We start from the raw sequence: 13,587 nt of genomic DNA, 5'->3' as shown, positions 1-13,587 counted from the left end.
ATTTGACATACTAGACAGGGTCTCTGCAGCCCCTAAATGATTTAACACCCACAATCAGATCATGTGATCTTCTGCCTAGGCATTATGTCACATAATAGAGTTCAGAACATCCATTTATTTTTTTATGGCAAGAAAGAGTTACTTTTTGATCAAAATAATAACATGATTTAGTAATACTGAAACATGCATGCATTACAGATTGTGAAGAAGGGCGATTGTATGCTATTAGCCAAAGTGGTATAGCTAAATGGTAATATATTGCAGCTTAGCAATCCTTGGATGTGGTGGCTGCATTCATTATCTTTTCTTCAGGCTTTTTTTTTTCTTTTATTTACACCTGCCAATAACACATTTCCTATCTTAGGGTGGCTACACTCACTCCTCCGCTGTATCTATGGAAGGGCAACATAGCCACCCTTGGATAGCGTAGAGAGTAGTGTTAAATGGCCTAGTAGATTTAGACGGACTTTACATAAGTGACTAATGAATAAAAGCCTAAATAAAAGCTCCAGCCAATCACCACAGAGGCTCAATACTGGAAGTAACTAAGGGACACTTGTTGCTGGCCAAAGCCGTGTGCCGGGAGTGCTGTGGGGGCTTCGATTTAAGGGAAGTATATCATAATGAGTTAGTAAGGTATGCATACTAGCTCATTATGCCTTTGTCTTGCAGGTTTTTTTTCCTCCCCGTGCGTTTACAACCCCTTTAAAGTGGTTGTAAAAAAAAAAAAAAAAATAAAAGCACCTGGCTTATAGTGCTAGTATGCATCATATAGTGGCATAATGGCATGCCATAATAATAAAAATGACCAAGCGGGCTGTACTACTGTTAGAGCAACTTTTACAAAGTTACAACGTTAGAGCAACTTTTTTTTTCCTTTTAAAATAAAAGATTATAACTACTATATAGCAATAAAAGCTGCCATTGCCAATGTTGAATGGTTTGCCCCAAATTTCTAACTGCTCCTTTTGCTGGATAGCTTGATCTGTTGAAGTTGTTTGTCTTGTTGAACAATTTACTAATTTTCAGGATCACAGTTAATAAAACTGTTATGGGGGACTCAGAAAACCAAAGAATCCTGTGGTAATGGTACTGACAGACTGCTTAAAGAGGAAGTAAAGGCAAATTTTATTTTTATTTTTTTAAAGCACACCCTGTAAGGCAAAGGCATAATGAGCTAGTATGCATAGCATACTAGCTCATTATGAATAACTTACCTGAGAACGAAGCCCTCGAAGCGGTCCTCCGTCTTCCTCTTCGCCGCTGCCATGGATCGACTTCCGGGTCTCGCGGCTCCGGTGCCGTAATTCGCCGGAGCCGCAATGAGGTCACTCCCGCGTATGCGCACGGGAGCCGACACTCGCGGCATATCGCCGTGATCTGCGGCGCATGTGCCGTAGACAGTGGTGGCTGTCTTCGGGTAAATATCTCCTAAACTGTATAGGTTTAGGAGATATTTCTTGGACCTACAGGTAAGCCTTAATCTAGGCTTACCTGTAGGTCAAAGTTGGTTGTAAGGGTTTACAACCACTTTAATATACAGTATCTCACAAAAGTGAGTACACCCCTCACATTTTTGTAAATATTTTATTCTATCTTTTCATGTGACAACACTGAAGAAATTACACTTTTCTACAATGTAAAGTAGTGAGTGTACATCTTGTATAACAGTGTAAATTTGATGTCCCCTCAAAATAACTCAATAATAATGTCTAAACTGCTGGCAACAAAAGTGAGTACACCCCTAAGTGAAAATGTCCAAATTATCATGCGACTCGTTAGTGTTACAAGGTCTCAGGTGTGAATGGGGAGCAGGTGTGTTCAATTTGGTGTTATCGCTCTCACTCTCTCATACTGGTCACTGGAAGTTCAACATGGCACCTCATGGCAAAGAACTCTCTGGAGGATCTTAAAAAAAAAAGAATTGTTGCTCTACATAAAAATGGCCCAAGCTATAAGAAGATTGCCAAGACCCTGAAACTGAGCGGCAGCACAGTGGGCAAGACCATACAGTGATTTAACAGGACAGGTTCCACTCAGAACAGGCCTCGCCATGGTCGACCAAAGAAATTGAGTGCATGTGCTCAGCGTCATATCCAGAGGTTGTCTTCGGGAATTGGACGCATGAGGGCTGCCAGCATTGCCGCAGAGGTTGAAGGGGTGGGGGGTCAGCCTATCAGTGCTCAGACCATATGCCGCACACTGCATCATATAGGTCTGCATGGCTGTCATCCCAGAAGGAAGCCTCTTCTAAAGATTATGCACAAGAAAGCCCGCAAACAGTTTTCTGAAGACAAGCAGACTAAAGACATGGGTTACTGGAACCATGTCCTGTGGTCTGATGAGACCAAGATAAACTTATTTGGTTCAGATGGTGTCAAGTGTGTGGAGACAACCAGGTGAGGAGTACAAAGAGTCAAAATAAAAGTGGAGTGGGAATAGGACACAAGGTGTCCTTACCTTCACTGAAGGAAAAAGAACAAACTGCGGTTTAACCTGATATAACTTTATTAAGGGGAATACAAAGACAAGTGTGTCTTGCCTACAGTCAAGCATGGTGGTGGGAGTGTCATGTTCTGGGGCTGAATGAGTGCTTTTGGCACTGGGGAGCTACAGTTCATTGAGGGAACCATGAATGCCAACATGTACTGTGAAAAACTGAAGCAGAGCATGATACCCTCCCTTCGCAGACTGGGCCGCAGAGCAGTATTCCAACATCTCCAAACACACCTCCAAGTCAACCACTGCCTTGCTAAAGAAGCTGAGGGTAAAGGTGTTGGACTGGCCAACCATGTCTCCAGTCCTAAACTCTATTGAGCATCTGTGGGGCATCCTTAAACGGAAGGTGGAGGAGCGCAAAGTCTCTAACATTTATCAGCTCTCTGATGTCATCATGGAGGAGTGGAAGAGGACTCCAGTGACAAACTGTGAATCTCTGGTGAACTCCATGCCCAAGAAGGTTAAGGCAGTGCTGGAAAATAATGGTGGCCACAAAACATATTGACACTTCAGGCCCAATTTGGACATTTTAATTTAGGGGTGTACTCACTTTTGTTGCCAGCGGTTTAGACATTAATGACTGTGTATTGAGTTATTTTGAGGGGACAGCAAATTTACACTGTTATACAAGCTGTACACTCATTACTATACATTGTAGCAAAGTGTCATTTCTTCAGCGTTGTCACATGAAAAGATATAATAAAGTATTTACAAAAATGTGAGGGGTGTACTCACTTTTGTGAGATACTGTATGTCATTTTTTTTTTAAAAGCTTGTCCATAGTTAACTTTAAAGAGGAACTTCACTTTCTCAAGCAACACAGACTATTTTAAATCCTTATTCTGCTAGCATTTGTAAATAAATAGGAAAGTATATCACATTCACTTGTTTTATTTTTATTTTTTTTACTTTACATTTACTTCCTGGTTTCTGGCCTAGGCAAATGATGGTGTATATCCCAGAAGTCTGTAAGATAGGAGTGTAGGTTTCCTGAGCTAATTACACCCTCCTGTATGCCTGAACTAAATGTAGATGGATTCCAGGAAGTAAATTTTACATGAATCATCTGCCCTTACTTAGGCTGGGTTCACACTGGAGCGATGTGGGAACGCCGCAAATTTGCGGCGTTTTCCCGCATCGCATGCCTCTCGCCGGCAGTTCACACTGCCCTATGCGGACTGCTGGGAGTGTCAGTGAAACCTTAATGACACCCCCAGATCAGTTTGCAGATCGCAGTGCGATCTGCAAACTTGGACAGGACAGGAATCGGATCGCATGGTGTTAACACCCATGCGATCCGATTCTGCTGCGGACCAAAAAAAGGGTCCCGTGCGAGTTTGCGGCGGGTGCGATGCAAATTCAGCCATACTATCTGTATGGCTGAACTCGCATCGCACAGAGATCGGATGTGATTTGCACTGCAGTGCGGTGTGAATCACATCCGGTTCTCGCTGCCGCAGCGGTGTGAACCCAGCCTTAAGGTGTCCATGACCAGAAATGAGCAAAATAAAGCACGGAGACATGGATGAATGGGAAAAGTTGTTTTGAATATTAAAAATGTATAACATCAACAAATATAAAAAATCAACAAAAATGACCAACCGTGCCTAAAACAATAAAATCTTTCAACAATGCAAAAAAATAAAATAAAAAAAAAAGGGCAGCGTTCAATTGGCAGTATATTGTCAGCTGGAAGATGACAGGTGCACTTTATAGTAAATGAATAACATAAAGACCAGAAAACGTAGGCAGTTCCTTCCTTACCTTTCTTTGCCCATAAAGCGGCCTCTGGACTGGCATGAATGTAATCTTCAAATTTGGTCTGCAAGACAGTTGCTCTTTCTCGGATAGTCTGGGGGTCCGCCGACTCGGCCTTCTGTTAGGATGAAGGCAGTAGGGAAGTAAGGGGGGGGGGGAGGCAGTAGGTAGAGGAAGGGGGTTAAATTAAAAGATGGGAGAGAGAGACGGTGAATAATAAAGCAGTTTTAGGATGGATTTAATAACAGTAAAGTGACACAGCATTCCGCAGTGGGGCCAGCTAGGGTAATCCTCGCAATATTAATGGTAAAAGACAAGAAATTACATTGTAATAAAAATGCTGGCGGGAAGGAGGGAGCCAGTTGGGGGAGAGGGGGGAGGCATAGTAGAGAAACACACACAGAGCCGTTAGAAAGGTAACACGCATTTCGTCAATTAACTCTTCCTACTGTAAATATGCTTTAACAGAATGTAAAGCCTTCTTGCCTATTCAATAGGTCAGTGCAACCAACTGAATTTCGATTTACTAAAGTCAAGTCAACAGTATAGATTTTTGGCCAACTATGAATGGTGTGGCTAATTGCTAGAATGATAGTTTCAATGGAAGCATTGTGTTTTTCAGAAGTTCGTGTTAGCTCACCTTTACAGAAAAAAAGAAAAGGTGAATTAACACCGTTTGACCTTCTTACCTCCCCCCGTCCCACCCCCATGTTCCATGCTCTTTTCCCTCTTCTCAGTGCAATGCTTCCAGGATGGACCAAGGCAATTCTGATTGGTCAGCACCATCACACTGAAATGCCATGATCAATCCTGCCAGCACTGATGGAGAAAAGGCAGAGGAGCAGGGATTTCAAATCCCCAGACTGCTGAACTGGCTCCCTGGTTCAGGGGTGTGCTATGTACAGAGTGCAGGGTTCAGGGGTGCGCTATGCACAGAGTGAAGGGTTTGGGGGTGCTCTATACACAGAGTGCCGGGTTCGGGGGTGCGCTATGTACAGAGTGCCGGGTTCAGGGGTGCGCTATGTACAGAGTGCGGGGTTCAGGGGTGCGCTATGTACAGAGTGCGGGGTTCAGGGGTGCGCTATGTACAGAGTGCTGGGTTCAGGGGTGCGCTATGTACAGAGAGAAGGGTTCAGGGGTGCGCTATGTACAGAGAGAAGGGTTCAGGGGTGCGCTATGTACACAGTTCAGGGGTGCGCTATGTACAGAGTGCAGGGTTTGGGGGAAGTGTTTGCTGTGAATGGCTGGGCGATGTGTTTACAAGTGACAGCAAAGAGCTGGAGCGGAGGGTGAGAGTCGGAGGTGGCAGAAGGTGCCACTTTAAACTCGCTCATCCATGTCCATCCAATCTTGCTTTTTGCACCGGTAAGAAGTCATGTTAGAAAAGGAAGGGGGCCATCCCCAAACTGCTCCCAAAAAGTTGGGAGCATGAAATTGTCCAAAATGTCTTGGTATGCTGATGCCTTAAGTGTTCCCTGCACTGGAACTAAGGGGCCAAACCCAACCAGTGAAAAACAACCCCACACCATAGTCCCCCCTCCACCAAATGATTTGGACCAGTGCACAAAGCAAGGTCCATAAAGACATGGACTAGCAAATTTGGGATGGAGGAACTTGACTGGCCTGCACAGAGTCCTGAGCTCAACCTGATAGAACACCTTTGGGATGAATTAGAGTGGAGACTAGTGTGAGGCCTTCTCGTCCAACATCAGTGCCTGACCTCACAAATGCACTTCTGGAAGAATGGTCAAACATTCCCATAGACACACTCCTAAACCTTGTGGACAGCCTTGCCAGAAGATTTGAAGCTGTTATAGCTGCAACGGGTGGGCCAACTCAATATTGAACCCTATGGACTAAGACTGGGATGCTATTTAAAGCAGAGTTCCACCCAAAAATGGAACTTCCTCTTTAGGTGCAGATGACCCACTGACATGCCACATTTTTTTGGGGGAGGAGCGGGTACCCTGTTTTTTGAGACACCCAGCTCCCACTTCCTCCTTGGCGCCGCCAGAAGGAAGATCACCTCTCCCCCCTCCCTCCCTGCAATCCTCTGGGACATGTCACAGGTCCCAGAAGATTGCTCAGCCATTCACAGCAAGGCCTGGATGTGAAGCCCATAGCAGGGCTTCGTACACCCGCCTTGCTGGACCGTGGGACAGGTGAGTGGGTGAGTGTCTCAATATTAAAAGTCAGCAGCTACACTTTTTTTAGCTGCTGACATTTAAATGGGTGGAACTCCGCTTTAAGTTCATGTGTGTCTAAAGGCAGGCATCCCAATACTTTTGACAATATAGTGTATGTCAGTGGCAGGAGACTAGAGCCTGGTATATCCGGGGGGGGGGGGGGGGGGCCATTTACAACCTTCATGCTCCTGCAGTAAAACAGTTGGGTAAATCAGTTGGGTAGGCTGATTGTCCGTAGGGTCATTCATGTTACCAGAAAGCAGCGCAGTGCGGTAACATGAGGCTTCTTCCTGTGTGCTGCGATAAAATGTAGCATGTCTGCATTTTATCGTAGCTTACCGCACCGCACTACATTGAGAACAGGACACATAGAAATCACTTTCTTTTCTTTGTAACCTACAGTATTCACCCCCCCCCCCCCCCCCCCGCCCTCCCCCCTATGGCTTTTTACCTATTTTGTTACATTACAGCCTTTAGTTCAATGTTCTTTTTTAATCTGAATTATATGCGATTGATCAGAACACAATAGTCTAAGTTGGTGATGTAAAATTAAAAAATATATACATAAAACTATTTTTCAGAAATAAAAAACTGATAATTGGGTTGTGTGTATGTATTCATCCCATAAAAAGCTCTGATGCAACCAATTATCTTCAGAAGTCACATATTTCGTGAAATGATGTCCACCTGTGTGCAATCTAAGTGTCACATGATCTGGCATTCCATATACACACCTTTTTGAAAGGCCCCAGAGGCTGCAACACCTAAGCAAGAGGCACCACTAATCAAACACTGCCATGAAGACCAAGCAAGTCTCCAAACAAGTAAGGCTCGGTTCACACAGGGGGCGATGCGAGGCGACACGACTTGCCTCGCCGCGACCTGCCACGACCTCAGCGGCGACTTGCAAATGACTTCTGTATAGAAGTCAATGCAAGTCGCCCCGAGGTCGCCCAAAAGTAGTACAGGAACCTTTTTTCTGAGTCGGAGCGACTCGAGTCGCTCCTCTTAGAACGGTTCCATTGTACAGAACGGGGGCGACTTGTCAGGTCGCGGCACGGCAAGTCGTGTCGCCTCGTGTCGCCCCCTGTGTGAACCGGCCCTAAGGGACAATGTTGTTGAGAAGTACAAGTCGGGGTTAGGTTATAAAAAAAAAATATCTAAACCTTTGATGATCCCTAGGAGCACCATCAAATCTATCATAACTAAATGGAAAGAACATGGCACAACAGCAAACCTGCCAATAGACGGCCGCACACCAAAGCTCACAGACCAGGCAAGGAGGGTATTAATTAGAGAGGCAGCATGGAGACCTAAGATAACCCTGGAGGAGCTGCAGAGTTCCACAGCAGAGACTGGAGTATCTGAACATAGGACGACAATAAGTCATATGCTCCATAGAGTTGGGCTTTATGGCAGTGACCAGAAGAAAGTCATTACTTTCAGCAAAACAAAATGGCATGCTTTGAGTTTGCGAAAAGGCATGTGGGAGACTCACAAAATTGTATGGAGGAAGGTGCTCTGATCTGATGAGACTAAAATTGAACTTTTTGGCCATCAAAGAAAACACTATGTCTGGTGCAAACCCAGCACATCACATCACCCAAAGAACACCATCCCCACAGTGAAACATGGCGGTGACAGCATCATGCTGTGGGGGTGTTGTTCAGCAGTCAGGACTGGGAAACTGGTCAGATTTGAGGGAAAGATGGATGGAGCTAATAAATACAGGGGTTTTCTTGAGCAAAATCTAAAACCTGTACCACTCTGTGAGTGATTTGAGGCTAGGACAGAGGTTCACCTTCTAGCAGGATAATGACCCCAAACAAGAAACACTTGAGTGGTTTAACCACTTGACCACTGGGCACTTAAACACCCTTAATAACCAGACCAATTTTCAGCTTTCGGTGCTCTCACATTTTGAATGACAATTACTCAGTCATACAACACTGGACCTATATGAAATTTTTGTCCTTTTTTTCACACAAATGGAGCTTTCTTTTCGTGGTATTTAATCACTGCTCGTTTTTTATTTTTTGTGCTATAAAAGAAAAAATACTGAAAATTCTGTAAAAAAATGAATTTTTCTTTGTTTCTGTTATAAAATTTAGCAGATTAGTAATTTTTTCTTCATAAATTTTGGCCAAAATTTATACTACTACATATCTTTGGTAAAAATAAGTACAAATTGGTGGATATTATTTGGTCTTTGTGAAAGTTATAGAGTCCACAAGCTATGGTGCCAATATCTGAAAATTGATCACACCTGAAGTACTGACGGCCTAATTCAATTCTTGAGACCCTAACATGCCAGAAAAGTACAAATACCCCCCAAATGACCCCTTTTTGGAAAGAAGACATTCCAAGGTATTTAGTAAGAGGCATGGTGAGTTTTTTGAAGTTGTCATTTTTTCCCACAATTCTTTGAAAAATCAAGATTTTTTTTACTGGTACTTTTTTTTTTTCACAAAATTGTCATATTATCAGTTTATTTCTCACACACAGCATATGCATACCACAAATTACACCCCAAAACACATTCTGCTATTACTCCCGAGTACGGCGATACCACATGTGTGAGACTTTTACACAGCGTGGCCACATACAGAGGCCCAACATGCAGGGAGCGCCATCAGGCGTTCTGGAGCACCCAGGACAATTCTGACATTTCTCTCCTACATGTAAAAATCATAATTTATTTGCTAGAAAATTACATAGAATCCCAAAACATTATATATGTTTTTTTAGCAAACACCCTGGAGAATACAATGTTGGTCGTTGCAACTTTTTATCTCGCACGGTATTTGCGCAGCAATTTTTCGAATGCTTTTTTTTGGAAAAAAAAACAGTTTTGTGCTAAAAAAAAAAAAAAAAAAAAAAAAAAAAAACAGTAAAGTTAGCCCAATTTTTGCATAATGTGAAAGATGAAGTTACGCTGAGTAAATAGATACCTAACATGTCACTCTTCAAAATTGCACACGCTCGTGGAATGGCGCCAAACGTCGCTACTTAAAAATCCCCATAGGCGACGATTTAATTTTTTTTACTGGTTACATGTTTTGAGTTACAGAGGAGGTCTAGGGCTAGAATTATTGCTCTCGCTCTAACGTTCGCAGCAATACCTCACATGTGTGGTTTGAACACCGTTTTCATATGTGGGAGGGACTTACGTATGTGTTCGCTTCTGCATGCGAACACATGGGGACAGGGGCGCTTTAAAAAAAATGTATATTTTTTTATTGTTCATTTTACTTTATTTATTTTAGTTTGACATTTTTTCCCCCCAAAAATAAATTTTTTGATCACTTTTATTCCTATTACAAGGAATGTAAACATCTCTTGTAATAGGAATATGGCATGACAGGTCCTCTTTACAGTGAGATATGGGGTCAATAAGACCCCGCATCTCACCTCTAGGCTGGGAAGCCTGAAAAAAAAATAAAAAAAAAAATAAAAAAAAAAATATTCTGGCTTTGATCGTATTGGCGAGTCGGTAGAAGCACCGGAGGGCGGCGGGAGGGGGGGGGATGTCTATGGCTGGGTATTGCAGGGTATCTCCGAGTATGGCTGGGTATCTCAGAGTATTGCGTTGCAGAGTATTGCAGGATATTGGCGGGTGTTGCAGAGCATTGCAGAGTGTTGCAGGGTATTGGCGGGTGTTGCAGAGCATTGCAGAGTGTTGCAGGGTATTGGCGGGTGTTGCAGAGCATTGCAGAGTGTTGCAGGCTATTGGCGGGTGTTGCAGAGCATTGCAGAGAGTTGCAGGGTATTGCAGAGTAATGCAGAGTGTTGCAGGGTGTTGCAGGGTGTTGCAGGGTGTTGCAGAGTAATGCAGAGTAATGGCAGGGAATTGAGGGGTTAATTTTCGGTGAGCAATGATGTGGGCACTGCAGATGCAGCCCACATCGCTGCTGACACCGATCTCTTCCCCCTCCGCTGTCCCGATCGGTACAGAGAGGGGGAGGGAGGAACCAGCATAGATGACGCCGGTTTGTTTACAAGTGATCGCTCCATCATTTGACGGAGCGATCACGTGGTAAACGGCCGCGATGAGTGGCCGTTTACCGTTATCCGTGATGCGCCGGGTCCTGTGGACTCGGCGGTCACGGATGCTCTCGAGTGCGCGCCCCAGGGGGCGCGCGAGAGCGGAATTCTGTGAGGACATCATATGACGGCCTCCCAGAGTTAAACAACCGCCCTGTAGCCGTCATTCGGCTATGGGCCGGTTGTTAAGTGGTTAAGGGGAAACATGTAAATGTGTTGGAATGGCCTAGTCAAAGCCCAGACCTCAATCCAATAGAAAATCTGTGGTCATACTTAAAGATTTCAGTTCACAAAAGCAAACCATCCAACTTGAAGGAGCTGGAGCAGTTTTTCAAGGAGGAATGGGCAAAAATCCCAGTGATAAGATGTGGCAAGCTCATAGAGACTTATCCAAAGCGACTTGGAGCTGTGATAGTCTCAAAAGGTGGCTCTACAAAGTATTGACTTTAGGAGGTGAATAGTTGTGCAAATTAGCCTTTTCTGTCATTTTGTCCTATTTGTTTGCAAATCCTCAAACAAGCCATGTTATTTCCAGCTTGTGAGGCAACAAAACACAAAAAATGCCAAGGGGGGCGAATACTTTTGCAAGGCAATGTAGTGGTGACCTGCATTCATCCAGTGCGATAAATGCAGATCACAGCTATTTAGCTTTGTATTCTTAGATGCATTTGGCTGCCTTTCAATGTGGTCAGAACACAAAATCGCATCTAGAAAAACTCGGTAGTGACATCAAAAATTCAAAAACCCGCGTTCAAACATCATGTCAGATGAGACTGACAAAAGCATTGTGGTAATTTAAACTGCCGCTGAACACCAGTATCTCTTCCTGCAAATGCTTAGACAACAAATGCATTTTTAAAAACTGTGTAAAAAACAGATAGCAGCAGCTGCAACTAGCAGAAGACAAGGAAGGAAACCTTTCTTTACTGACAATACATCAGCCTTAGACATACAAAAAAAGACATTAAAAAAGGTGTCCCAAGTTCAAACAGAAACCAACTGACTGGTTTCTAAAGGTAGGGTACATTGCCGACAGTTCTTTTTCTTTAGAAAAGGCCTTCAAAAGAAAGCCAACATTGGTCAAGCTGGACAGACCACCAAAAAATAAAATAAAAATTCAATGCATAGTAACCAATCAGATTTCAGCTCGTATTTTCCTTCTGTGGGTAAGAAAACACAACTTGGAAACTGTTGGTCAGCTTGGACCATACCAATGTTTCTTTAGCCTCTCTACACTTCTAGAATACAAAAACAAACAGGTTCTTCTGTGGGACTTTTAAAGGAAGAAATTCCTTGACAAATAAATATAATATAAGCGATTAACCTTCTTCAGGGGCTCTTGGTTCACTGGTTCCCATGTTTCTTGAGATGTCAGGAAAAATGCATCCGGTTAAAATGGTGCAGCCAGCACCGTGCAGATGAGGCAACCGTGATCCCAGACCAGAGATCTGTGAGGTACTGCTTGTTCCTCTTTCTCCTGTGTTTGGAACATATGCTGTTTTTTCAAAATCTGCACGTTGTCAACTTCAAATCTACAACAAGACTATTGAATGGTCTGCCCGGCTCAATGCATGATCAAAAAATACTTCCCTCCCCCTCCTTTCTTGGTTGGAGGTTAGATGCCCTCTGTTTGTGATCTTTTTTTTGCTTGGGCCCATCATTTCTGACCTCTCTGGCTTTTCTATCTTCGCTGATCTGGGGCAGCAGAACACCTCTCCCGGTTTTTTAACCAGATGCATTTTTTCTGACATCTCAAGAAACATGACAACCAATGAACCAAGAGCCCCTGAAGAAGAGGTTTAATCTATACAAACCTCAAAACGCGTCGGTCATCATCTGACCCAACTGGCCAGCCTTAAGTGGTTGTCTGTATACATATACACGTTTCTTGATATTGTACTTTGTATTTTTTGTATAACAGATATATGCACCCTACTTTGATTTCCCAATTTATTTTTAAACTTTTCTAATAAAATATCAAAATTTTCATTATATTTATCCGTCAAGGAATTTCTGTCTTTAAAAGTTCCACAGAGGAATATGCTTGTTTTTGTATTCAATTTTCAGGGATGTGGGCAGCAATTCCGGTCTCACAGACCTATGGTTCCATCACAACTCTCTACACTTCTAGTGCCCATGCACAGTCTCATTGGTTCGATGTTCTTGCCAGATCACAAAGAATTGAGCTTTGTGTAGGACTTTATATAAAATATGTACAGTGGTGTGAAAAAGTGTTTGCCCCCTTCCTCATTTCCTGTTCCTTTGCATGTTTGTCACACTTAAGTGTTTCGGAACATCAAACCAATTTAAACAATAGTCAAGGACAACACAAGTAAACACAAAATGCAATTTGTAAATGAAGGTGTTTATTATTAAAGGTGAAAAAAAATCCAAACCATCATGGCCCTGTGTGAAAAAGTGATTGCCCCCTAAACCTAATAACTGGTTGGGCCACCCTTAGCAGCAACAACTGCAACCAAGCGTTTGCGATAACGTGCAATGAGGCTTTTACAGCGTCCTGGAGGAATTTTGGCCCACTCATCTTTGCAGAATTGTCCTAATTCAGTTACATTAGAGGGTTTTCGAGCATGAACGGCCTTTTTAAGGTCATACCACAACATCTCAATAGGATTCAGGTCAGGACTTTGGCTAGGCCACTCCAAAGTCTTCATTTTGTTTTTCTTCAGCCATTCGGTGGTGGACTTGCTGGTGTGTTTAGGATCATTGTCCTGCTGCAGAACCCAAGTTCGTTTCAGCTTGAGTACACGAACAGATGGTCGGACATTCTCCTTCAGGATCTCTTGGTAGACAGCAGAATTCATAGTTCCTTTTATCACGGCAAGTCTTCCAGGTCCTGAAGCAGCAAAACAGCCCCAGACCATCACACTACCACCACCATATTTTACTGTTGGTATAATGTTCTTTTTATGAAATGCAGTGTTCCTTCTACGCCAAATATACTTGGACACACACCTTCCAAAGAGTTCCACTTTTGTCTCATCGGTCCACAGAATGTTGTCCCAAAAGTCTTGGGGATCATCAAGATGTGTTGTGGAGAAATTGAGACGAGCTTTGATGTTCTTTTTGCTCAGCAGTGGTT

General features: G+C 43.3%; 1 protein-coding gene across 2 annotated transcripts in view; it reads right to left on the bottom strand.

Moving 5' to 3' along the window:
* DDX31 (DEAD-box helicase 31) overlaps positions 1–13,587 on the bottom strand; it is a 137,681-nt gene that overhangs the window by 37,628 nt on the left and 86,466 nt on the right. For both annotated transcript variants that reach the window (XM_077477687.1, XM_077477696.1), the window contains exon 19: positions 4,264–4,375. In XM_077477687.1, the coding sequence (XP_077333813.1) occupies positions 4,264–4,375 (112 nt within the window). The remainder of the gene's footprint in view (positions 1–4,263; positions 4,376–13,587) is intronic.

The sequence above is a fragment of the Lithobates pipiens genome, unplaced genomic scaffold (genome assembly GCF_037356315.1).
Source record: "Lithobates pipiens isolate NorthernLeopardFrog02 unplaced genomic scaffold, aLitPip1_a1.2 Scaffold_1, whole genome shotgun sequence".
Classification (NCBI taxonomy): Eukaryota; Metazoa; Chordata; class Amphibia; order Anura; family Ranidae; genus Lithobates; species Lithobates pipiens.
Note: the sequence above shows the minus strand (reverse complement) of the source record. Positions and strands in the feature narration are given on the sequence as shown.